Raw genomic sequence first — 25,109 nt, 5'->3', positions numbered from 1 at the left:
CTTTTCATCTGTGATAACTCTAATCATCTCATAAATTTTTAATTTAAAGGTTATATTTTCATCCTTAACAGTTGTATTTTGTTAAAAATCCACCTGCTGGCTCAAGACACATATTACCTTGCATTCTTAAAAAGTAATCATTTATTTATTTGGCTGTGCTGAATCTTCGTTGCTGCTCAGGTTTTTCTCTGGTTTCGGGGAGCAGAGGCTATGGTCTAGCTGTGATATGTGGGTTCTCATTGTGGTGGCTTCTCCTTCAGCGGAGCACAGGTGCCAGAGAATTTGCACTCATTAGTTGTGGCGCGTGGGTTAAGCAGTTTCGGCTCTTGGGCTCTGGAGCACATACTCAGTAGTTGTGGCCCACCGGCTTAGTTGCCCCGAGGCATGTGGGATCTTCCTGGATCAGGGATTGAACCCATGTCTTCTGCATTGGCAGGCAGATTCTTTACCACTGAGCCACCAGGAAAGTCCTACTCTTCATTTTTAAAGTATTTTATCCATGTCTTAGATCTAATCATGCCAGTACCTGCAGTTTGTGAGATCCGTATCTATTGTTTGTTGAGTCTCTTGACTCTTACCAGTGACAGTGGTTCACTTTTGCTGTGATCTTTGATCAGAGATAATATTTCACTGACAAAAATAAGTAAAAATCCTGAGGACCTGAATTTCATCTGCAGTGGGTTAATGCAACAGTGAGGTCTTGTTTTTACTCTATGGATTGAATAGAAATTGCAAGTGATAATATCCATTGTCAACATAGATTTTTCTGAAGAGAAAACTTGAATTGTTATTGCCTATTAGAGTTGAATAGGCTAAATCACAAGGTTTGTTATAAACAAGGTTATATAGCAATAGAAAGCTTAACAAATGTTTTCATTGTGTTTTTAATGCTACCAAGTAAGTTTAAATCACAACTAAGGCAGTTACAGAATAAATCAGTGATATCTCAGAATGAGTTAATTATTATAAGACAAGTGGGTGACTACAGTCTCATTCAAGAAACATAATTAAAAACAAGTGAATATAGTGTTTTATAAGAAACAATACATTAACAAATGTACTTTTTATTTAAAAAAACATACATTTGGAATTATTAGTGAAAAGTTCTTAGAATCTTTTAGTAATACAGAGAAATCTTTTGTTTTTCTTTTAAAATAAATTTAGACAAAAACTCAGTTTTCATGATGACAAGATATAGGCTAAATGTAGATTTATATTACATTTTATGAAAACTAGCATGTAAATATTTCCTAGCTCTTTCTTATCTTTCTGATTAAATATAATGGCTATATGAGAGCTTTGTCCTTTCAAAGCAGCTATATCAATTGTCTAACCATTATGTTTAAGATTTCTTATTGAACTTTGCTTGTATCCCTCCAAATTTTCATGTTGAAATCTAATCTCCAATGTGATGGTATTTAAAAGTAAGGACTTTGGAATGTGCTTAGATCATGAGGGTGGAATGTTCATGAATGGGATTCGTGTCCTTATAATACAGGCAGTAGTAGGAGAGCTCCCTCGTCTTTCCTGTCATATGGGGGCATAGTGAAAAGACAGCTATGAACCAGGAAGTGTCTATGAACCAGGAAGTGGGTCCTCATTAGACACTGAATCTGTCAGTGCTTTGATCTTGGACACCCCAGCCTCCACAACTGTGAGGAATAAATCACCCAGTCTCCAGAACTGTAAGAATTAGATTTCTATCATTTATAAGCCACCCAGTCTATTTTTGTATAGCAACCCATGTTATTAGGAATAAGAAGTTCTAATTAAATTCTATGGTCTCTGCATTAAGTTGCTGTTCTAGGAAAGATTAAATTTAAGAATATGAAGCTTATCATTTATTTTGTCCACATTAAGGAGTAAGTTATTCTTCAACACAGCTGTTTGAAATGTTAATTTTAACTGCCTTTTGGTAGAGAAAATCTGCAAAATATATTAAAATTAAATGTATTCATTTCTACCTAATCACTTTACCTGGGAAGTTATCCAAAAGGAGTAAATAAGCAATGCATAAGGGTTATTACAGCAGCTGGTACTGGTTTTTAATAAAAGTATTGCCACCAATGGAGGAATAGAGAGGGGGTAGTTGAATACATCTAAGTACATTCAAACCATTGAATGCATTGGGAAACAATTCTAATAAGTCTTTCACAGTTTGGCACATCTTGGGAACAGAGGCACTGACCGTTCTTCCTTCTGGACTATTTTTTAAGGATGTTTTGCATAGTGAAAAACCTTGATAGAGATAGGATCTTTCCCAGGGATAAAGAGCCGGCATGCTTATCGTCTGCTATAACAAAGATATTATTTCTCTTGATCAAAGGGTAGGCATGCTTATTACTCATTGTAAGATACTGACCTTCTGTATGCTAATAGTTTGTCTCTTGAAATGCAAACCACTGCATGTGTAGACTACATTTAGGTGTCTTCTCTGTAAGATTTTGGAGTAGAAGGAACTCTCAAAAGTAAGCTGATGTTCATGCTGTTTACCATGCTCTGTGATAAATTCTTTTGTCTCTGACTTAGGAGTCCTGTGTCATTTTTTAGCATCCATAAGACTGTGGCTGATTAACTTGTTAGCTTGCAAGTAAGATGACATACCGGGCTTCCCCGATGGCTCACCAGGTAAAGAATCCACCTGCAATGTAGGAGACACAGGAGACGAGGGTTTGATCCCTGGGTCAGGAAGATTCCCTGGGGACAGGAAATGGCAACCCACTCCAGTATTCTCGCTTGAAAAATCTGATGGACAGATGAGCCTGGAGGGCTACAGTCCAAAGGGTCGCAAAGAGTCAGACACAACTAAGCAACTAAGTACACACACACACAAGACAGATCAGACCCATCACAATTCTCAGCAGTTTTGGTGACAAGGATGGGATGCTGATTGAAATGTGCCTTTCTGAAGGAAAAGGAACATGGGTCTTGCAGGCCAAATCTGGGAATATGACCTGACTCAGATCTGACAGCAAATGTTAGGCAAGGGGGCTGGGTATTAACGTAATGATTCTCTGCAGTCCCACCTGTTAATAAATGTTTGGAGCAATGAGAGCTAGGATTGGACCAAACTGCTCAAATGGTGCCCTGGTTATTGCTCACTCTCCTCTGGGAGGGTGGATGAGCAAATGTTACCATGACAACAGGGCATAGAGCTGAAGCTCTACAGCTTCAGCCAAAAAGTAATGAGGCTGCAACTGATGAACCAAAGAGTCCTCAAAGACAAAAAAAAAAAAAGCTATCAACAATGAGGACCTTGCTATTCAACACAGAACTTTGGGCAGACCAAAATAGTTAGAAGTTCTTTTTTGTGAGTCTAGAGCTAGCCCCTATTCAAAATCTGCTCAAACTGAATACAGTATCTTGTTTATTGGCAAGAAACTTCTCTCTCCACTAACGCTGTCTACGTATTCTCTTCCACTCTACCCTGATCTCAGCTGCTTTACAGAGATCTCTCTGTCCCCAAAAGAGACCAAAGATCATTCCCACTGGTCTTATTATCCTGGAGAACTCTGTTGGATACAACTGCCCAAGGTGTCATCTTACCTACTCCTGTCTGGGGACTAGGCATCCAGATTCAGTGAATGGATTTGGGGCAAGGTAAAATCCCATGGATGGAGGAGCTTGGGGCAGGCTACTATCCATGGGGTCGCAAAGAGTCGGGCACGACTGAGCGACTTCACTTTCACTTTACAGTGGGAAAAGGAAGCTAATGTGATCTTGGAGGCTGAAGGATTTGGGCCAATTTAATGTACTATTGTTATTTCTACATTTGAATGTACTTCTTCATCCCAGGAGTGCCAAGGATACTTTCCCAGTTCTAGAAGAGCTGTAGGTAGAGAAGTGCTAATAGAACTCACAACACTAATGACACCTTTGAGCTCAAGTGTCGCTGACAACTTTCAGTCAATTGGGGTCCTTGGCAGAGGGAGGCAGCCTCTATCCTGAGGGGTCCTTTGGGGTTTCAGACTCATTGCCTCTTTGGTATTGCTACCGGGTTAGGCTTTTAAAAAATTTACTGGGGTATAGTTGATTTATAATGTGCTAGTTTCAGGTGTACAGCAAAGTTAATCTGTTACACTCAGCCATAAAAACAACAACATAATGCCATTTGCAGCAACATGGGTAGAGACAGAGATTGTCACACTGAGTGAAGTAAATCAGACAGAGGAAGACAAATATCACATGATATTGCTTATATATAGAATCTTTTTTTAAAAAAAAAGGCTACAAATGAGCTTATCTACAAGACAGAAATAGAATTACAGATGTAGAAAATAAACTTATGGTTATATGGCAGGGGAAGGGGGAGGGATAAATTGGGAGATTGGGATTGACATATACCTACTACTGTATATAAAATGGGGCTTCCCTGGTGGCTCAGATGGTAAAGAATCTGATTGAAATGGGGGAGACCTAGGTTCGATTCCTGGGTTGGGAACATCCCCCTGGAGGAGGGCACAGCAATCCACTCCAGTATTCTTGCTGGAGAATCCCCATGGATAGAGGAACCTGGCAGGCTACTGCCCATAGAGTCGAAAAGAGTCAGACATGACTGAGCGACTAATACACACACACATATGAAATAGATAACTCACAGGGACCTCCTATGCAGCACAGAGAATTCTACTCAATACTCTGTAATGGCCTATATGGGTAAGGTTTTTTGAAACCAGTTAATAGCTTGCTACTAGGCTCTTGGCTTTTGGGGCTTCCCTGGTGGCTCAGACAGTAAAGAACCTGCCTGCAATGTGGGAGACCTGGATTCCATCCCTGGGTTGGGAAGATCCCCTGGAGAAAGGAATGGCTACCCATTCCAGTATTCTGGCCTGGAGAATTCCGTGAACAGAGGAGCCTGGCAAGCTACAGTCTGTGGGGTCACAAAGAGTCGGACATGAATGAGCAACTTACACTTTTACTTTTCACTTTCAGGCCCTTGGCAAGGGTGGTGCTAGTGGTAAAGAACCTACTTGCCAATGCAGGAGATGGAAGAGACGCAGGTTTGATCCCCGAGTCGGAAGATCTCCTGGAGGAGGGCACAGCAACCCTTCCCAGTATTCTTACCTGAAGAATTCCATGGACAGAGAAGCCTGGCAGGTTACAGTCCATATATATGGTCGCACAGAGTCAGACACGACTGAAGCGACTTAGCATAGCATAGCACAGGCTCTTGGCAAAGCTAAACACCTGATCCATAGAAACCTTGTGACCCTATGGCCTGATATTTCCATTTTTGAAGGTGGGTCTACAGGGACTCAATGACCTACATGGTGGGAAAGGCCTAAGGAACCTGACTTGTCAGGTGGAAAATGATATATTTAAGAGCACAGTCAGCCTGGTCCCAGGAACATCTCAGCTTGACATGAAAATTGGAAGTTGCCCATCTGTGGCAGCTCTCAATGTGGTTCCTGAAGTGCTATTGATCCTTAATTTATAGAGGTGCTTTTAAATACCTGGTCTGGTTCAGTATGGTAAAAGTCTCTGTATATTATGCTTTGATCTAAGTAATTCATATTCTAGCAATTTAGAGTATGAGCAGATTGATACGTGGGTCTATAATTCTGTTTGCAAGGATGTTTACTGCAACACCGTTTTTGCTAGCAAATTACAAAGAACTACAAAAATCTCTCATTTAGGGACTAGATGTTAGAGAGATGAGTTGTTCCAGACAGACCATATCAAAGTAACCCAAAACATGACAAAAATAATGCTAACTTTTTTTTGGTTTGTTTTTATGGACAGTATTTTCTCAGCGTTATGTAAAGCAAAATTAAAAGCATGTTTCATTACCCTTTTAATTTATTGACCAGGTCCATACAACTTAAAAAACAGAGCAAAGGGCTTGCTTAGCAAAGCCAACTTTAAAACCATGTTCTTAGTTTTCTCCTTCAAACCCCCAACTTTCTGGTCCCACAAGAATATCACCCTTGTGTTCTCACATACAAATTCTGGTTTCAAGATTTACTACTATGTGGAAAAGCTATATGTGGAAAGCTAGGAGATAAAAACTTTAATATGTATCATTTCCATGTAAAAGTCTCCTATATAAATAAATCTGCATAGACTACCCCTGAATGGAAACAAAAGAAATTGGTAATAGAATTGCCTTTGAGAAAGAGACAGAGAGCTCTGAAAGTATTTGGTGAAAATAAGATTTACTTTCATTGCCATAAGTAAAGAATCCCACTTAGATTAAGAGGTATTATCTCTGGGTAGTAAAAAAATCCAAATGGCTATTTATTTACTTACAGCCTATTACTCATCTTTTATTATTTCTACCATGAACTTGAATGTATTCCAAAGACAAAAAAAATTGTGAAATATTTTGAAAGTATTTTCTAGCAAGAATACAAAGAAAAGCAAGGATATATTCAATATTTTGGTAACTGAGAGAGCAACAAAAATATGGATATATCCTTGCTTTTCTTTGTATTCTTGCTAGAAAATGCCTTCAAAATAATTGTATCAGGATTATAGTACAATCCTGAATATAAATCTGGATGCTGACAATGGAACAAGGAAGAGGTAAAAATGACACACAACTAGAAAGGCAAATAAATGGGCAGAGAAAATAAATCTAGTTACAAATTTACCTATGAGAAAATTTCTCAGAATATATACTCAAATGGAAATTCAAAGACGATCCAACAATATCTTGCTTTTATTGTTTATTTTGATGTCTTCTTAGATACAAGGATATGAACAAGCAAATAAACAAATAGTATTGTAATAAGAAATTCTCAGTTCCATTCATTAGATTTCAATAGCTGGTTTCTCCCAGAAGCCTCTCTGGACTAGCCTCAGTCATTACCATACTATACAGACAGAGAGATCTCTCTGGGCCTTTTGGCAGGAATTCTTTTATTTCACCCCAGCACTTTGAAGGATTTGGGATGGAGAACACTGTGCCATCCCCTTTGCACGTTTTCCAGACAGTGGAGAATGTGTTTGGGAGCAGCAGATTGAAGTTCATCTTCTGGGGGCCTGTGAAAATATTGTTTCTTTGTAGATTGGTGAACTAATACAAAAAAGTCCTTCAATTATTGGACTGGTATTATATACCACCAGCCCTCTTCTCATGTTAACAATAACCTGCACAGACCAGTTTATAAAACTCCAAGAATGTGAGGTAGATCCTTCATCTTTTAAGAAAATAGTACCTCTTAAAACAACTAATTTATTTCATCCTTCAGTTGTTGCTAATGGCAACAGAAAGAATGCACTGGAGTGTCATAATAATCCTCCATTAAATCCCTAGTGTTTAAATTTTAATGCTATAATTCAAGAGCTGACAAAAGCCCATTGAGTGCGTCTATGGGGAGGAAAACAGGCAGGCCCATTTTCTCAGGGGTGATACTATAGCAACATGAAATGAATTTGGGGTCAAGGAACAAGCAGTCTCCAGGCTTTGTTTGCATTTCCTGGCTAAAAGTAGAATCTAACATTATAAATTTTACCCAACTAAGTAGTTATTTTGAGCAGCAGGAAGATAGCTCCCTTTGTACGCTGTTTATATTGAAAACAGAGAGAAGGTAACAAAACCAGAATTGGAAGAAAGATATGCCGACAAATATATTATGAAGTGACTCTCAAAGGGACCACTTTAGAAACCCCTAGATCCCTCCTATGCTTGACACCCAAACCCTCTCCCCTGGACAAATGATACTTTAGAGCATGGAGAAGTATTACAATTCCCAAAATGCCCTTTAAAAAGAAAGAAACAAAGTCTGGTCCACAGTCCTTGAAAGTGACTCTGTTACAGGCATAGAAAACATGACATAGTCCGGTGTTGTTGATTACCTCTAGCAGCAGCTCTTTATAATGGTCCTTCTGTTCTAGGGGGAGGGTTTTTTCCTACCAGAATAAGCAAATGCACACGAATCACAATTGCCTATTGTGCACAAAAGGCAAGAACAAACAAAATCCCCCCCAAATACCCTACTTAATTCTCAGAAGTTTGTGTTACCAAACCATCTTCCCCTAGATACCTGTGTTTTCAGTTTCAGGTTTTGTGTTGAATATTAGTACACTGAGCCAGTGTCCTGACTCAGTAACATAAAATACTAACATAAACTCAGTAACATAAAATATGAGGTGGATATCCAATAAGGCGTATCCAGTTACAGACTCTATTTATATGACTCTCAATATACAAAAGTGAAGAATGTTAGGTTTTTAAAGGTCTAGTCATAGATGGATATGCAGACAACTCAATAAAACTCAAAGCTGTTCCCTCTTTTCCATCTCCTCTTCTAGGCCCTCGATATCTCACCGCTACAACTAAAAATCCTTGCCCCAGAAATTCCCTGGCAGTCCAATGGTTAGGACTTCAAGCTCTCACTGCTGAGGACCTGAGTTTGATCCTTGGTCTGGGAACTAAGATCCCACAAGTAGTGCAATGCATGACCAAAAATAAATAAATAAAAATAAAAATCCTTGCCCCTTCCAACCTTTCAAGATCTCTAGAATGCAAATCTATATTTGCATTTCATCCTAAATATAGTGGCAATATTTTTAGTCACTTTCCTAAAGACAAAGTTTCTCCCCTGTTAAAAAATCTTCAATCCTATGAGTGAATCAAATTTATACTCCTAAAATTTAATTGCTATTATAAGTAAGCCATGTTATATAGTTTGCTCTTCCTTATTGTATCTTTATACTTTTCTCATAGTATAGTTACAAGAAGTATACTCCTTCTAGAAAATTATCTATTTTCTTTCTTTTTTTCTTAAGCTCATGTGGCATATCTAGAATTGTCTTTAGGAATTTAATTAATTTCTTCTAATAAATTGTGTATTATTGCCAAGTGCAGGGACTACATACCCAATTATTTTTCTTCCACCCACTTCACACTTGGAAAGAAATGTTTTTTAAAGACAATATTCTCTAAGCTGCATTGCTTACCTGGCTCTTCCTTATGTATACCAAACATTGATAATATCAACAAAAAGAAGCTATGGAATAAAAGATATTAATAAGTAATATACTATGATCAATTGTAAGTGCCTTCTGCTTATTATCATTATTGAGGGATCCAGGTTGATGGGCGCTTCTTCTCTATACCTGTTTACATGATTGCTGAGTCAGGAAAGGAGAGCAAGGTGAACTATACCATGCCAACTTTGAAAACTTCTGTCCAAAAGTGACACATCCCTTCTGTTCATACTGCATAGAGGTAAAGGAAGTCACAATGCCAATCTGACTTCCAGAGGACAAAATAAATGTAATCCTACACATGTTACAGAGATGGAGACATTCTGAAATGGTTGGAAATGGCACTATAACTATTGCCCCATATTTTCCCAAGAGTTAGAAGAAAACAAAAGCAATAAATTTCAAAATTTACTTTAAAATGGCAAAATAATTAGAAAATTTCCTCAGGTTGATAGATGAAACTGCTCAAAAACCTTAGCAAACACCTTCCCCATAATGAAATTTTAAATATTTTACCATTAAGATTAAAGATCAGTTCAGTTCAGTTGCTCATTCATGTCCGACTCTTTGGGACCCCGTGGACTGCAGTATGCCAGGCTTCCCTGTCCATCACCAACTCCCAGAGCTTGCTCAAACCCATGTCCATTGAGTTGGTGATGTCATCCAACCATCCCATCCTCTGTCATCCCCTTCTCCTCCTGCCTTCAATCTTTCCCAACATCAGGGTCTTTTCCAATGAGTCAGTTCTTCGCATCAGGTGGCCAAAGTGTTGGAGTTTCAGCTTTAGCATCAGTCCTTCCAATGAATATTCAGGACTGATTTCCTTTAGGATGGACTGGTTGGATCTCCTTGCAGTCCAAGAAACTCTCAAGAGTCTTCTCCAACACCACAGTTTAAAAGCATCAATTCTAAGATGCTCAGTTTTCTTTATAGTCCAACTTTCACATCCATACATGACTATTGGAAAAACCATAGCTTTGACTAGACAGACCTTTGTGGACAAAGTAACGTCTCTGCTTTTTAGCATGCTGTCTAGGTTGGTCATAGCTTTTCTTCCAAGGAGCAAGTGTCTTTTAATTTCATGGCTGCAGTCACCATCTGCAGTGATTTTGGAGCCCAAGAAAATACATTCTCTCACTGTCTCCATTGTTTCCCCATCTATTTGCCATGAAGTGATGGGACCGGATGCCATGATCTTAGTTTTTTGCATACTGAGTTTTAAGCCAACTTTTAAGCCAAGATTAAAGATAAGAATGTTTAACATCATTGCTATGATCAATACAAACTGCATGTCCTGGCCAAGACAGTAATACAAAAAAGAAAATGAGATATAAGGTTTAAAAGAGAAAAATAATTGCTATTTCTAAAGGTATGATATAAATTATTGATACTGCTTATATTTTTTGAATTATCTATCAGAATTATTAATAATTATGAGCAAATTAGCTATAAAAATTACTTTAAAAATCAAAAGTAGAATATCAGTGACCTGTAGAATAATAGCAAATGAACTAACACTTGTATAACTGAAGTCTAAGAAAAAAAAGTATGGGGCAAAAAAATTATTTAAGAAAATATTGTTTAAAATTTGTTAACTTTATTTTTAAAATATACCCATAATTATAAAAATTTAAGCAAACACCAAGCAGAAAGGAAAACAAGACTTAGGCCTATTATATTAAACTGCTGAAAGCCAAAGTTAAACAGAACATAAAAAGAGCAAGAGGAAAAATACATATGAAATACAGGGAATAAAATAAGAAGGCTGTTTTCTTACCAGAAACAGTGAAAATCAGAAGGCAATGGAAAAATATCTTTTAAATTTATTTAGAATATATAAAATCTATCAATCTAGAAAAAGCACTGATCAGCAGATGTGTGCAAGACATATTTGAGGAAGTTCTTTTGGCTAAGAGTAAGTGATACCAGATGAAAATTTGATAATAAAGAGTGAAACATTAAATATTGTGATACATTTAATGAAAATAAACAAATTAGATGAAAAGGTACACCTTTTTTTGAGAAAAACAACAAACCAAAGTGACAAAATTGAAAAAATAATTATATAGTCTTATTAAGTAAATAAAATTCATAATTAAAAAGATAGTCAAAAGGTGCAAACTTCTAGTTATAAAATAAATAAGTTTTGTGGATGTAAAGTACTGCACGGTGACAGTTAACAATCCTGTATTGTATTGAAAGTTGCTGAGAGTAGATCTTAACTGTTTTTATCACAGGGAAAAAATTATAACTGTGTCTGGTGATTGATGGTAACTAAACTACGACTGAGTGACTGAACTGAACTGAACTGAAACTTATTGTGGTCATCATTTCATGTATATATATATACTGAATCATTATATTGCACACTTGAAACTGTTCAATAAAATAATGTTATATGTCTATAATAGCTAAATAAAAATTAAAAATCCTTCCTTCAAAGAAAATGCTGGGCTTGGATGGCTTCATTGGTGAATTTTATCAAACATTTAAATAAGAAAATTATATCAATAATTGTCTTCTGATATGTTTTTCCAGGGAAATTGGCATTTAAGGGAACAGTCTGAGTTTATTTGCTAAATAGACATGTTTAGATTTGGGTCTGGCCAATAAAGAATTTCAGTATAATTTCAGCTGGGCTATAAAACTGTTATCCACTTACCATTCAGTGAGCATTTGACATTGGTGCTTAACTTCAGCTGGCTTCTCCCTTGCTACAGGCTGATGTACAAGAAAAGAAATGGAAAACATAGGAACAGGGAACTGCTGTTGGACAAAAAAATCCAAGTTATAATCTCTTGAAGATGACTAATGTCAACATTGATATAAACAAAGTCTGGGTGTTGGAAAGAAAGAAAAGGAACTCTGGTAAATCTGAGCCTAGATCAAGGTGAGTTTTGCATTTCATAAACACATGCTTTAGGCCAAATATTTAATGGACTAAAACTAATCACAGGGTTCTTGTTGCAGGTAAAAGAGAAGTAAGAAAAGATAGTCTTTTACATACATTTCTTTCTAGTTTTAAAAATTCCTATTCTAGCAGAAAATTTCCCAAAGTGAAGAAGAATAGGCATAACTGAGGAAGAGGAAGAAAAGTGTACATCTGTCAGTAGCCATCTGAAAGACAAGCTTTCAAGGAAGAAGGAAGTTCTGGCAAGCTAGAGCAGCAGCCTTTCACTGAATCTTCACGTGCATGGGCCACAGTGTATGTAAATATTAATGGTGTGGGTCAGATTCCCCATGAATTGACTCTGAGATGGAGTCTAGTCTACAGAAAGTTCTTGAGGTGTTGCTGTCAGGATCAACGTTTGTATGAGATGTGAGGGAAGCAGAGTCAGGCCAAGGGAGAAGTGGGGCTGCAATGTAGTAGCAACAAAAACCAAGGCAAGTCCAAGGGGAGCCCTGAGTCTGGAATGGCTCTCTAGGTATATTCTGATTTGGGGAAGGTAGACCAGCTCTTCATATCGCATATCATAAAGTCTTGGGATGCATCTTGTCCCCTGCAGGAGGAAGGATGATGGGCAATATGGCTGTGTTCACTGGATGGCAAATCCCAGGGAGAACTGATGGGTGACAGCTAACAGCCAGCAGCACACTCAGCAGTTGAGGGAATTAGCACTTTCCTTCCTGGAAAGGGAACCTGGGCAACGTTTACAACAGTACACTTTTGCACAGCTTGGATCCTCTTGCTTCATCTAAACCCTGAAGGTCTTCCTGTAGGAAGGGTGGGTCTCTTTCCTAGGGTAAATTTATTAAAGGAACATCAATCAAGAAAGCTATAGCCTTCCTGGATGCAGGTAGGTTTGAGGCTACAACTGTGATATGTCTTAGTTTCCTTCCTCCATGATTTATCCTAGATTTTCTTCTGCCACAGCTCATACCTATGCTGCCTTTGGTGGCTGACCTGGTGGGGTGATCTAAAGTTGTATCTCTGATTATCTAAATCCTTGATCTAGTCCTTCTCAGACCTTGGCTACTATATTTGTCTATTTACCATCACAGCTGAGCAAAGAAGTATTGAGATAACCAAGTGCCAAACATATTCCTCCCTGGCCTCAGTGTTCCATAACAGCCTTCCTCCTGATGATCACATCAATTGCTTCTTTCAATATTGTATTCCTCTCCTTGTCCCCTGGGCCCTTGTCATGAGAAGTATGAAGTATATAGGCATAAATCATAGCTTACATTTCCAAGGTGGAAGTTCCCCACATATAGGAACTAAGACCAGTAAACACAAGAGAGGCCAGAATCCAGAAAAGGAAGAAGAAACTTCCTATGGATCATTCCTACTTTCATCCCTTGGTCCCTGGCACTATGTAATCTATTTAACTAATGGGGCACAGCACTATATATTGGCTCTTAATCTGAGTATATATCACGTCCTGAAAGATGACTACCTATCCTTGCATGATATCATTTTTGAACTTGGGCCTTTTCTATGCTATCTGTAAGCTATTCTATTGCTCTTCAATGCCAGTTGTTTTGAATGCTGTGGTACATGACAAGACCAGATGATTTCATGACTGTGGGCCCATGGTTGCACCTCCTTTGCTATAAAGTGAATGTCTTAGTCAATGTTTTCTGAACAGTGACATCTTCACACTTTGCCTGAAATAACTCTTTGTTACAGGCGATTGTCCTGTATATTGATGTTTAGCAGCAACCCTGGCCGCTAGCCACTAGATGTCAGTAGCATCCTCCTAGTTGTGAGAACCAAATATGTCAGCCGGCACGGTCAAATATCCCCTTGGGTGGGGGGAAATATTGCCCCTTATTAAGAACCATTGCCTCAGCCTGAAGCAATGTCATATGGGATTCCACATGGGTGGATTCAACTTTCTGTAATCACATGGAAAATGGTGCTGCCTGGGATTCTTCAGACAGGAAAGGCAAATCCAAACCTAGAATACATAGAGATGCAAAAAGTGTTCAAAATCGCAGTTTTTTCCAGGTTGGAAATAGTTCAATGTAGTTAACTTGCCACCAGGTGGCTGGTTAGCGTCCGGAAGGGATGGTGCTGTACGTGGGCGTCAGCATTGGTCTCTCTTGTCAGCCTCAGCCAATGGGAGCTCAGGTAGCCAGACCCATGCTTAGCCTCCATTCTCTGGACACTATGGTGACTCTGTTCATTGTGCCTAGTGTTCAAACACTGTGACCTCTGATGACAGAGAGATGGTTGACATGGACCTGCTGACATTTTGTCTACTGTGATTACTTGGCTGTTTAATGCCTATTCCAGAGTAGATGCCCTCCACATGCAATGCCAAGATCCTCACAGTTTGTGCTCTCTCCCACTGGTCCATCCATGTACCATGACTGATCTCTCCATCTTTCTCCTCTCAAGCTACTTGCCACCCATGAATTTGCACAGATTTTAATCTTGGGCCATTCTTTTTTCACCAAAAGGTGATCAGTGGTACCACCTGGAGCTCTGGCTATCAGAAAGATGCGTCCCACCACTGTCTTTAAAGGCCATCATATAGTGAAGTTCTTTTTTTTTTTTTAATTTTATTTTATTTTTAAACTTTACAATATTGTATTGGTTCTGCCATATATCGAAATGAATCCGCCACAGGCATACACGTGCTCCCCATCATGAACCCTCCTCCCTCCTCCCTCCCCATACCATCCCTCTGGGTCGTCCCAGTGCACCAGCCCCAAGCATCCAGTATCGTGCATCGAACCTGGACTGGCGACTCGTTTCATACATGATATTATACATATTTCAATGCCATTTTCCCAGATCATCCCACCCTCTCCCTCTCCCACAGAGTCCAAAAGACTGTTCTATACATCAGTGTCTCCCCTGCTGTCTCGTATACAGGGTTATTGTCACCATCTTTCTAAATTCCATATATATGCATTAGTATACTGTATTGGTGTTTTTCTTTCTGGCTTACTTCACTCTGTATAATAGGCTCCAGTTTCATCCACCTCATTAGAACTGATTCAAATGTATTCTTTTTAATGGCTGAGTAATACTCCATTGTGTATATGTACCACAGCTTTCTTATCCATTCATCTGCTGATGGACATCTAGGTTGCTTCCATGTCCTGGCTATTATAAACAGTGCTGCGATGAAGATTGGGGTACACGTGTCTCTTTCCCTTCTGGTTTCCTCAGTGTGTATGCCCAGCAGTGGGATTGCTGGGTCATAAGGCAGTTCTATTTCCAGTTTTTTAAGGAATCTCCACGCTGTTCTCCATAGTGGCTGTATTAGTTTGCATTCTCACCAACAGTGTAAGAGGGTTCCCTTTTCTCCACACCCTCTCCAGCATTTATTGCTTGCAGACTTTTGGATCACAGCCATTCTGACTGGCGTGAAATGGTACCTCATAGTGGTTTTGATTTGCATTTCTCTGATAATGAGTGATGTTGAGCATCTTTTCATGTGTTTGTTAGCCATCTGTATGTCTTCTTTGGAGAAATGTCTGTTTAGTTCTTTGGTCCATTTTTTGATTGGGTCATTTATTTTTCTGGAACTGAGCTGTAGGAGTTGCTTGTATATTTTTGAGATTAGTTGTTTGTCTGTTGCTTCATTTACTATTATTTTCTCCCATTCTGAAGGCTGCCTTTTCACCTTTCTTATAGTTTCCTTTGTTGTGCAGAAGCTTTTAAGTTTAATTAGGTCCCATTTGTTTATTTTTGCTTTTATTTCCAATATTCTGGGAGGTGGGTCATAGAGGATCCTGCTGTGATGTATGTTGGAGAGTGTTTTGCCTATGTTCTCCTCTAGGAGTTTTATAGTTTCTGGTCTTACGTTTAGATCTTTAATCCATTTTGAGTTTATTTTTGTGTATGGTGTTAGAAAGTGGTCTAGTTTCATTCTTTTACAAGTGGTTGACCAGTTTTCCCAACACTACTTGTTAAAGAGATTGTCTTTAATCCATTGTATATTCTTGCCTCCTTTGTCAAAGATAAGGTGTCCATATCTGTGTGGATTTATCTCTGGGCTTTCTATTTTGTTCCATTGATCTATATTTCTGTCTTTGTGTCAGTACCATACTGTCTTGATAACTGTGGCTTTGTAGTAGAGCCTGAAGTCAGGCAGGTTGATTCCTCCAGTTCCATTCTTCTTTCTCAAGATAGCTTTGGCTATTCGAGGTTTTTTGTATTTCCATACAAATTGTGAAATCATTTGTTCTAGCTCTGTGAAGAATACCATTGGTAGCTTGATAGGGATTGCACTGAATCTATAAATTGCTTTGGGTAGTATACTCATTTTCACTATATTGATTCTTCCAATCCATGAACATGGTATATTTCTCCATCTATTAGTGTCCTCTTTGATTTCTTTCACCAGTGTTTTATAGTTTTCTATATATAGGTCTTTAGTTTCTTTAGGTAGATATATTCCTAAGTATTTTATTCTTTTCGTTGCAATGGTGAATGGAATTGTTTCCTTAATTTCTCTTTCTGTTTTCTCATTATTAGTGTATAAGGAATGCAAGGGATTTCTGTGTGTTGATTTTATATCCTGAAACTTTACTATAATCATTGATTAGTTCTAGTAATTTTCTGGTGGAGTCTTTAGGGTTTTCTATGTAGAGGATCATGAGTAAAACAGTGAGAGTTTTACTTCTTCTTTTCCAATTTGGATTCCTTTTATTTCTTTTTCTGCTCTGATTGCTGTGGCCAAAACTTCCAAAACTATGTTGAATAGTAATGGTGAAAGTGGACACCCTTGTCTTGTTCCTGACTTTAGGGGAAATGCTTTCAATTTTTCACAATTGAGGATAATGTTTGCTGTGGGTTTGTCATATATAGCTTTTATTATGTTGAGGTATGTTCCTTCTATTCCTGCTTTCTGGAGAGTTTTTATCATAAATGGGTGTTGAATTTTGTCAAAGGCTTTCTCTGCATCTATTGAGATAATCATATGGTTTTTATTTTTCAATTTGTTAATGTGGTGTATTACATTGATTGATTTGCGGATATTGAAGAATCCTTGCATCCCTGGGATAAAGCCCACTTGGTCATGGTGTATGATCTTTTTAATGTGTTGTTGGATTCTGATTGCTAGAATTTTGTTAAGGATTTTTGCATCTATGTTCATCAGTGATATTGGCCTGTAGTTTTCTTTTTTTGTGGGATCTTTGTCAGGTTTTGGTACTAGGGTGATGGTGGCCTCATAGAATGAGTTTGGAAGTTTACCTTCCTCTGCAATTTTCTGGAAGAGTTTGAGTAGGATCGGTGTTAGCTCTTCTCTAAATTTTTGGTAGAATTCAGCTGTGAAGCCGTCTGGACCTGGGCTTTTGTTTGTTGGAAGATTTTTGATTACAGTTTCAATTTCCATGCTTGTGATGGGTCTGTTAAGATTTTCTATTTCTTCCTGGTTCAGTTTTGGAAAGTTGTACTTTTCTAAGAATTTGTCCATTTCTTCCATGTTGTCCATTTTATTGGCATATAATTGCTGATAGTAGTCTCTTATGATCCTTTGTATTTCTGTGTTGTCTGTTGTGATCTCTCCATTTTCATTTTTAATTTTATTGATTTGATTTTTCTCCCTTTGTTTCTTGATGAGTCTGGCTAATGGTTTGTCAATTTTATTTATCCTTTCAAAGAACCAGCTTTTGGCTTTGTTGATTTTTGCTATGGTCTTTTTTGTTTCTTTTGCATTTATTTCTGCCCTAATTTCTTTTTTTTAAGTAGTTGTTTAAAGTCTATTTTTATTTTATTATTTTATTTTTTAACTTTACAATATTGTATTGGTTTGGCCATACATAGTGAAGTTCTTTTTTTTTTAAATTTTATTTTATTTTTAAACTTTACATAATTGTATTAGTTTTGCCAAATATCAAAATGAATCCACCACAGGTATACATGTGTTCCCCATCCTGAACCCTCCTCCCTCCTCCCTCCCCATACCATCCCTCTGGGTCGTCCCAGTGCTCTAGCCCCAAGCACCCAGTATCGTGCATCGACCTGGACTAGCATCTCGTTTCATATATGATATTTTACATGTTTCAATGCCATTCTCCCAAATCTTCCCACCCTCTCCCTCTCCCACAGAGTCCATAAGACTGTTCTGAAGTTCTGATCCATTTTTAGCTTACGTGCAAGTACTAGGATGACAGTTCATAAATCAACTTTGCTCTTTGCCTCCTTTGTCAGCTGTCCTAAGGCATCCCCTACACAATATAAATAAATGTTGGTTAAGAAACTGGTGAATGAAATGGAAGTCTGGACCAGATTGTGCTGCTTACTTGAGTCTTCTGGTATTGCTGTTGTTCAGTCACTGAGTTGTGTCTGACCCTTTGTGACCCTGTGGACTTTGGCACACCAGGCTTCCTTGTCCTTTACTATCTCCTGGACTTTACTCAAACTCATGTCCATTGTGTCAATGATGCCATCCAACCATCTCATCATCTGTTTCCCTCTTCTCCTCCTGCCCTCAATCTTTCCCAGCATCAGGGTTTTTCCAGTGAGTCAGCTCTTTGCATCAGTCGGCCAAAATATTGGAGCTTCAGTTTCAGCATCAGTACTTCCAATGAATATTCAGGGTTGATTTCCTTTAGGATTGATTGGTTTGATCTCCTTGCAGTCCAAGGGACTCTCAAGAGTCTCCTCCAGCACCACAACTTGAAAGCTGCAATTCTTCAGTGCTGAGCCTTGTTCCCTGGTGGCTCATTGGCAAAGAATCTGTCTACAGTGCAGGAACCACAGGAGATATGCATTCGATCCTGAGGTAGGGAAGATCCCCTGGAGGAGGGCATGACAACCCACTCCAGTATCCTTGCCTGGAGAATCCCATAGACAGAGGAACCTGGCACCCTACAGTCCCTAGGATTGCAGAGAGTCGGACATGACTGAAGTGACTTAGCACACACAAGCCTTCTTAACGGTCCTACTCTCACATCCGTATATGACTACCAGAAAAAGTACAGCTTCAACTGTATGGATCTTTGTTGGCAAAGTGATGTCTCTGCTTTTTTAATATGCTGTCTATTGTCATAGCTTTTCTTCCAAAGAGCAAGTGTCTTAATTTCTTGGCTGCAGTCATTGTCCGCAGTGATTTTGGAGCCCAAGAAAATAAAATCTGTCACTGTTTTCACTTTTTCCCCATTTGCTATTAAGCAATGTGCTTGTGCCTAATCCTTGTACCATTTTCATCTTAAGAGTGGGTGGGTCTTATAAAGTATATAATTTGAACTATTTGACTCCTTTCTTTAGTTCTAAAATGAAAGACTGAATTAAATAAACTATAACATCTCTTCCAATTCTAGAATTTTATGAGAAGAAGCATAATTTTGTGTTTAGAATGATGGTTGATGTTGGCAGCTAGTATACCTTTGATTTATGACCATAAGTTCATCGTGTGGCCTCATCTATGAACTCCTCTATGCTCCTATTTATCATCATTTCAGGTGGTACTAGTGGTAAAAATCTGCCTGCCAATGCAGAAGACAAAAGAGATGTGGGTTCTAACCCTGGGTTGGGTTAGATCCTCTGGAGGAGGAAATGGCATCCCATTCCAGTATTCGTGCCTGGAAAATTCCACAGGCAGAAGAACCTTGTGGATTACTGTTCATGGGGCTGGAGAGTCAGACACAACTGAGTGACTGAGCAGACACAACCAATTAAATCATAACAATGAGGAAACCAACATTCTCAAAGCCAATAAAAATTCCCTGTGTCCACAGCAACAACATTGTTTCAAGTATTCACCAATCAGTTTCTTGTACCAAGTTGCCCAATCACCTATACACCCAGTTTATAGTAAGTGTTATTTTTAAGATTATAGAATAAAGCATTTCCTTTGGATAAAACTTAAAAATGAGAGCTAATGGAGTCAGAGATAGATTGAGATGGAGGCTATGAGGCATGAGGATTGCTGCTAACTTATTTACAATGGACAAACTATTTTAAAGTTGACTAACAGCACCATGAGAAAAGTAATATTGTAGTTAAACATACTGTATTAGCAAGGGTTCTCCAGAGAAACAGAACCAATAGGGTATATGTATGTAATATAAGCATATTGAGTTGCTTCAGTCGTGTCTGACTCTTTGCTGCTTTGCTATCCATGGGATTCTCCAGGCAAGAATATCAAAGTGGGTTGCCATGCCCTCCTCTGGGGGATCTTCCAGACCCACAGATTGAACTTGCATCTCTTACATCTCCTGCATTGGCAAGTGGGCTCTTTACCACTAGCACCACCTGGGAAGCCCGTGTGTGTGTGTGGGGGGGTGTGTGTATGTGTGTGAGTGTGTGTATGTGTGTGGGGTGTGTGTATATGTGTGTGGAGTGTGTGTGTGGGAGGGTGTGTGTGTGTGTGTGTGTGTGTGTGTGTGTGTATGTGTGTGGGTGTGTGTATGTGTGTGGGTGTGTATGTGTGTGGGGTGTGTGTATATGTGTGTGTATGTGTGTGTGGAGTGTGTGTGTGTGGGGTGTGTGTGTGTGTGTGTGTGTGTGTGTGTGTACTGATAATTCCAAGAAGTTTGCAAGGTGTTTGCTAAGCCTTATATGAATTGTCCAATGAAATGAATGTCTTGATCACTGGAGATTGTGGAAAATACACCCCAAGTGGGAAACACATTTTCTAATAGTTTCTTTCCGACTGTGAGGGCATCAGCCTTCTGGCAATAGAAGGCTTCAACCTATCTGGAAAATGTTTACAACAACAAGAAGATACTGACAACCCACACTAAGTGGTGGGTGAATGAAGCCCAAATGCAGCTGTTGAAGGGGTCCAGAAAGAGGAGATCTGAGGCCCCTACCAGGTTAGGTGTTTCTGGCAGACTGTTTTTGAAGTTTTATAGATTTCTCCCCACCAATGTCTTCGGATGCCATGTGATTCCGCTTATTGTGATATTAACTTTATTATGGTAGTCTAAAATTGAGTCCTCAGTATCTCTGAGGAATACCTGTATTCATCTATTACCACACTCTCTTGATTACTGTGGCTTATGGTAGATCTTGACGTTGTGTGGTGTCAGTTCTCTGATTTATTATTCTCCTTCAATACTGTGTTGGCTCTTTCATGTCTTTTACTCTCTTTAGAATCACAAAATAATTTGCTGAAATTTGGATTGGAGTGGCAATGAATGTATAGACCAATTTGGGAAGAACTGGAATCTTGGCAATATTGTCTTCCTATCTGTGCACATGGACTATCTCTCCACTTATTTACTTCTTTAAAAAAAAAATTCATTCATCAGAATTTTGTAGTTTCCCCCATATAGATCTTATACATATTTTGTTAGGCTTATACCTAAGTGCTTCACCTTTTTGGGGGTGTTATGTTATGTATAGTTTTTATTTCCTTTCTTGCTGTATTGCATTGAGTAGAACTTCTAAGCACTGTTTGAATAAAAGCAGTCAGAGCAGACATCCTGACTTGTTCCTGATCTCAGGTGGAAAGCATTTAGTCTTTTTATCACTAAGGGTATCTTTGCTGTAGCGTTTTTTGCTTTTGTAGATGCTGTTTACAAAGTTGAGGAGACTCCCCTTTGTTTTTCATTTTCTGAATGAATACAGAATGTTTTCATTTTCGTGAATGAATATAGAATTTTTGTCAAATGCATGTTCTGCCTCAACTGATATTGTCCTGTGACTTTTTTTTGGTCATTCAGCCTATTAACATGGTGGATTACATTATTCATTTTCAAATAGTGAACTAGCCTTGTAGCCCTGAAATAAACCATGTTTTGTCGTGATTTATAATTCTTTTTTATATATTGCTACATTCTATTTGCCAATATTTTGTTAAGAATTTTTGCATCTATATTCATAAAGGTTATTAGTCTTCACTTTTTAAATTATCTTAGTATTGCTTTGGTATCAGGATAATATTAGCTTATAAAACTAAATGGAAAATGTTTTTTCCTATTCAATTTTCAGAAAAATATTGGGTATAATGAATTGTTCTTTCAATATCTGTATAATTAGTTTTAAAATTATGAATTCAATTTCCTTACTAGATTTTGGACTATTCTAATTCTATAGTTAATATTGAGTGAATTGTGGTAGCTTGTGCTTTTTGAGAATCTGGTCCATTTAGTGTAAGTTATTCAATTTATATATGTAGATTATTGATTTGAGATATTTGCTTCTTTCTAATATAAACATTTAGTGTTAATAAAATTTCCCCTCAGAACTGTATTCGCTATGTCCCACAGATTTTATGTTGTGTTTTAATTTTCATTCAGTTCAATGTATTGTTTATTTTCCTTGAGACTTCCTCTTTGACTCATGTTTTCAAATGTGTTGCTTAGTTTCCAAGTGGTTGGAGGTTTTCCTGTTATCTTTTTGTTATTTGTATCTAGTTTGACTCCAATGTGACTCTGTGTATCATTTTCACTATTTCAAATTTGCTGTAGCATGTTTTCTTGTCCAGGATGTGGTCTATCTCAGTATATGTCCTATGGTTCCTTGAGAAAAGTGCATATTCTGCTGCTGGTGGTGGAGTATTCTGTAAACATCAATTTGAACTTGTGGGTTAATGGTGTTTTTAAGTTCTTTTATATCTTTGCTGATTTCCTATCTAGTTGTTTTATCAATTGCTGAGAGAAGGATATTGAAATCTTCAACTATAATGGTGGGCTTGTTTATTTCTCTTCATATTAATAGTTCTATCAGCTTTTGTTTCACATATTTTGTTGCGCTGTTCTTTGGTACACATGCATTTAGAATTACTATATCTTCTTGGAAAATTCCCTGGTGGCTCAGACGGTAAAGCGTCTGCCTGCAATACGGGTTCAATCCCTGGGTCGGGAAGATCCCCTGGAGAAGGAAATGGCAACCCACTCCAGTATTCTTGCCCGGAAAATTCCGTGGACTGGTAAGCTACAGTCCATGGGGTCGCAAAGACTCGGACACGACTAAGTGACTTCACTTCACTTCACTTGGAGAATTGATCTTTTAACATAATGTAATGTCCCTGGTAATTTCATTTGCTTCAGTTACCTTCTTCTGACGCTACTTTGGCAGGTGAAGTGCACACATCACTTCATTATTGCTAGAAGTCTTTTTTGTTTTCTTTTCAGCCTCTGTTGGCTCCAGAAAAGAGGAGGAGCTCCTCATCACTGCTAGACATGGATGAGAATTCAGCGTGTCTACTAGCCCCATCCTATACCACCTGGCTGGTAGAGACATGAGTATTTCCTATTGCTCCCTCATGGGGTATTGGAGGGGGGAGTCTCATTACCGCTGGGCAATGGTGAAGGTCCTGATGCTCCGCTAGACTTCCTCTGACAACACCTCAGTGTTAGAGGGCACTCCTCACATCCTGGCGACAGTGGAAGTCTAGACTCCCCGGTCAGCCTTTACCAAGGGTGGGAAGTAAGACCAAAGTTACTTTTTTTCCCCCTGTTATATTTAGCTAAAGTAGCCCAGTGGTAAAGAATTGGCCTGCCAAGCAGGAGATACAGCTTCAATCCCTGGGTTGAGAAGATCCCCTGGAGAAGGAAATGGCAACCCACTCCAGCATTCTTGCCTAGAAAATCCCAGAGACAGAGGAGCCTGGTGTTGCTACAGTCCATAGGGTTGCAAAAGAGTCGGGCATAACTGAGCAGCTAAGCAGCAGCAACAAGTAGCTAAAGTTGAGCCTCTTCTGTATAAAAACTTTGTCTTGCTAGACTGCCCATTCCTGGTCCTTTAGCTAAAGAGAGTAGGCCTCTGTTATGACTTTCAGTTTGCATCCATTTGTTTCTTAACTGGCCATTTCTTTGGCTCCAAGTCTGGGGTGAATAAGCACAAGTGGAAACACAGAGAACTCATCAATGTGTTGTTTCTTAGGTCCTGCGGTCCCTTGTCAGTCTAACTGTTCTCAACTCCCCTTTCAGAGGCTTCTTATGTTTTGTTTTATTCATAGTGACCGGAACTCTTAATTGTTCATAGTGAGAAGAATAAGGAAAAGTATGTCTAATATATTTGCATAAGTGGAAATCTCCTCTGACAATTTTGACTGACACTGTATATGCATTCTCATTTTAAAGAGATGGTTTGAAATCAGCTCCTTTTTCTTTATTACTTAAGTATAAAATGAGCTCTTTCCATATGTGCTTGGATGTAAAGGATGTGAATTATCTTAAGTGCAGTCAAGTTTAGCCTGTTCTCTTTGGAAAGATTCTACTAGGCCAGTGACACATGTATCATACATGGGGACCTCAGCCTTATGTATATATAGCACCTTCTGATCTAATGACAATGTAACAAATTCAGCCAATATGTAAGAAATGCACAATATAAACTGGCCTTTCAGGCAATAAGTTTGAGAAGGAAATGAAAAACAAAAAAGATTTTATTCATGAAACTTCTAACACTGACTATAACAATAGCCTTTGGAAAAGGTACGGGGCCATGTTACAAAAGTTCTCTAGCTTATTTATCTGAGCAACGTAAAAGTTCTAGAGTTTTCTAGGATACCATTTAGAAATACATATAATTAATGTCATTATATAAATTTAGATCAATTTTAATAGCAGGAAATATGTTTTTATTCAATAAAAAAGCAACTCTGAGCACAAGATACAAACTAAAAGTCCTAGACCATTTTCAAGATTTTTTTCTTTTAAAAATCTATAATTGTTAGAAAAATCTTCTAAATCTATAATTGTCTTTAGAGAAGCAACGTATAAGGTTTTAAGAAATACATTTGGGAAAATACTTGAAACTGAAAAACTATGTTTTTAAATTTTGAAAGAGCAAGTACTACTTTGTTATAAGAAAAGATAGCTTGATTCTTTACAGGTATTTAATCACTTTGTAGAATGCACAAAACTGAAAAAGCTCTGATAAATGAATTGTTGTTTGATTTGAGTCTGAGTCTCCGTTGTTCACTTGAACTGTATCTCTATATTCAATAGCATGCTTTGAAATTTCAGTGTGGCCTGGATGGAAGGAAGAGATGAAGGAAGGAGAAAAGGAAAGAATGAAGAAAGAGAAGGAAGGAAGAAAAGAAGGAAGGGAGGAAAAGAAGATTTAAATATTTCAAATAAATCCTCACTTGTGAGAAAAGGCCACTGTTTTTAATGCACAAGCTTGACTTAAGAAAAAAGGCAAAACACATTTAGAAGACTGTACAATTTTTTTTTTTTTTTTTTGCCTTCTCAGCTTTCATTTCCATTCACCTGGTAACAGCACCCAAAGTGTATGGGTCTAGTGGTGAGCCCATTACCCAAATGGGGTCAATAAGCAACTTACAATACACGGGCTTCCCTGGTGGCCCAAT

General features: G+C 38.2%; 1 protein-coding gene and 1 long non-coding RNA gene across 9 annotated transcripts in view; one reads left to right on the top strand and one right to left on the bottom strand.

Moving 5' to 3' along the window:
* LOC113898430 overlaps nucleotides 1–25,109 on the bottom strand; it is a 276,016-nt gene that overhangs the window by 33,165 nt on the left and 217,742 nt on the right. For 2 of the 8 annotated variants that reach the window (XM_027551567.1, XM_027551569.1), the window contains one exon: nucleotides 871–2,641. The exons of the other annotated variants lie outside the window; for them this stretch is intronic. In XM_027551567.1, the coding sequence (XP_027407368.1) occupies nucleotides 2,622–2,641 (20 nt within the window). In that variant the 3' untranslated portion in view covers nucleotides 871–2,621. Of the gene's footprint in view, nucleotides 1–870; nucleotides 2,642–25,109 lie in introns of those variants that run through there. 8 annotated transcript variants of the gene reach the window in all.
* LOC113898432 lies at nucleotides 1,599–25,109 on the top strand. The gene is made up of 3 exons (XR_003512651.1): nucleotides 1,599–1,685; nucleotides 11,655–11,824; nucleotides 24,763–25,109. It is a non-coding gene; the product is annotated as an uncharacterized LOC113898432 (long non-coding RNA).

The sequence above is a fragment of the Bos indicus x Bos taurus genome, chromosome 9, assembly GCF_003369695.1.
Source record: "Bos indicus x Bos taurus breed Angus x Brahman F1 hybrid chromosome 9, Bos_hybrid_MaternalHap_v2.0, whole genome shotgun sequence".
NCBI lineage: Eukaryota > Metazoa > Chordata > Mammalia > Artiodactyla > Bovidae > Bos > Bos indicus x Bos taurus.
This window is presented reverse-complemented; position numbering and strand designations above follow the sequence as displayed.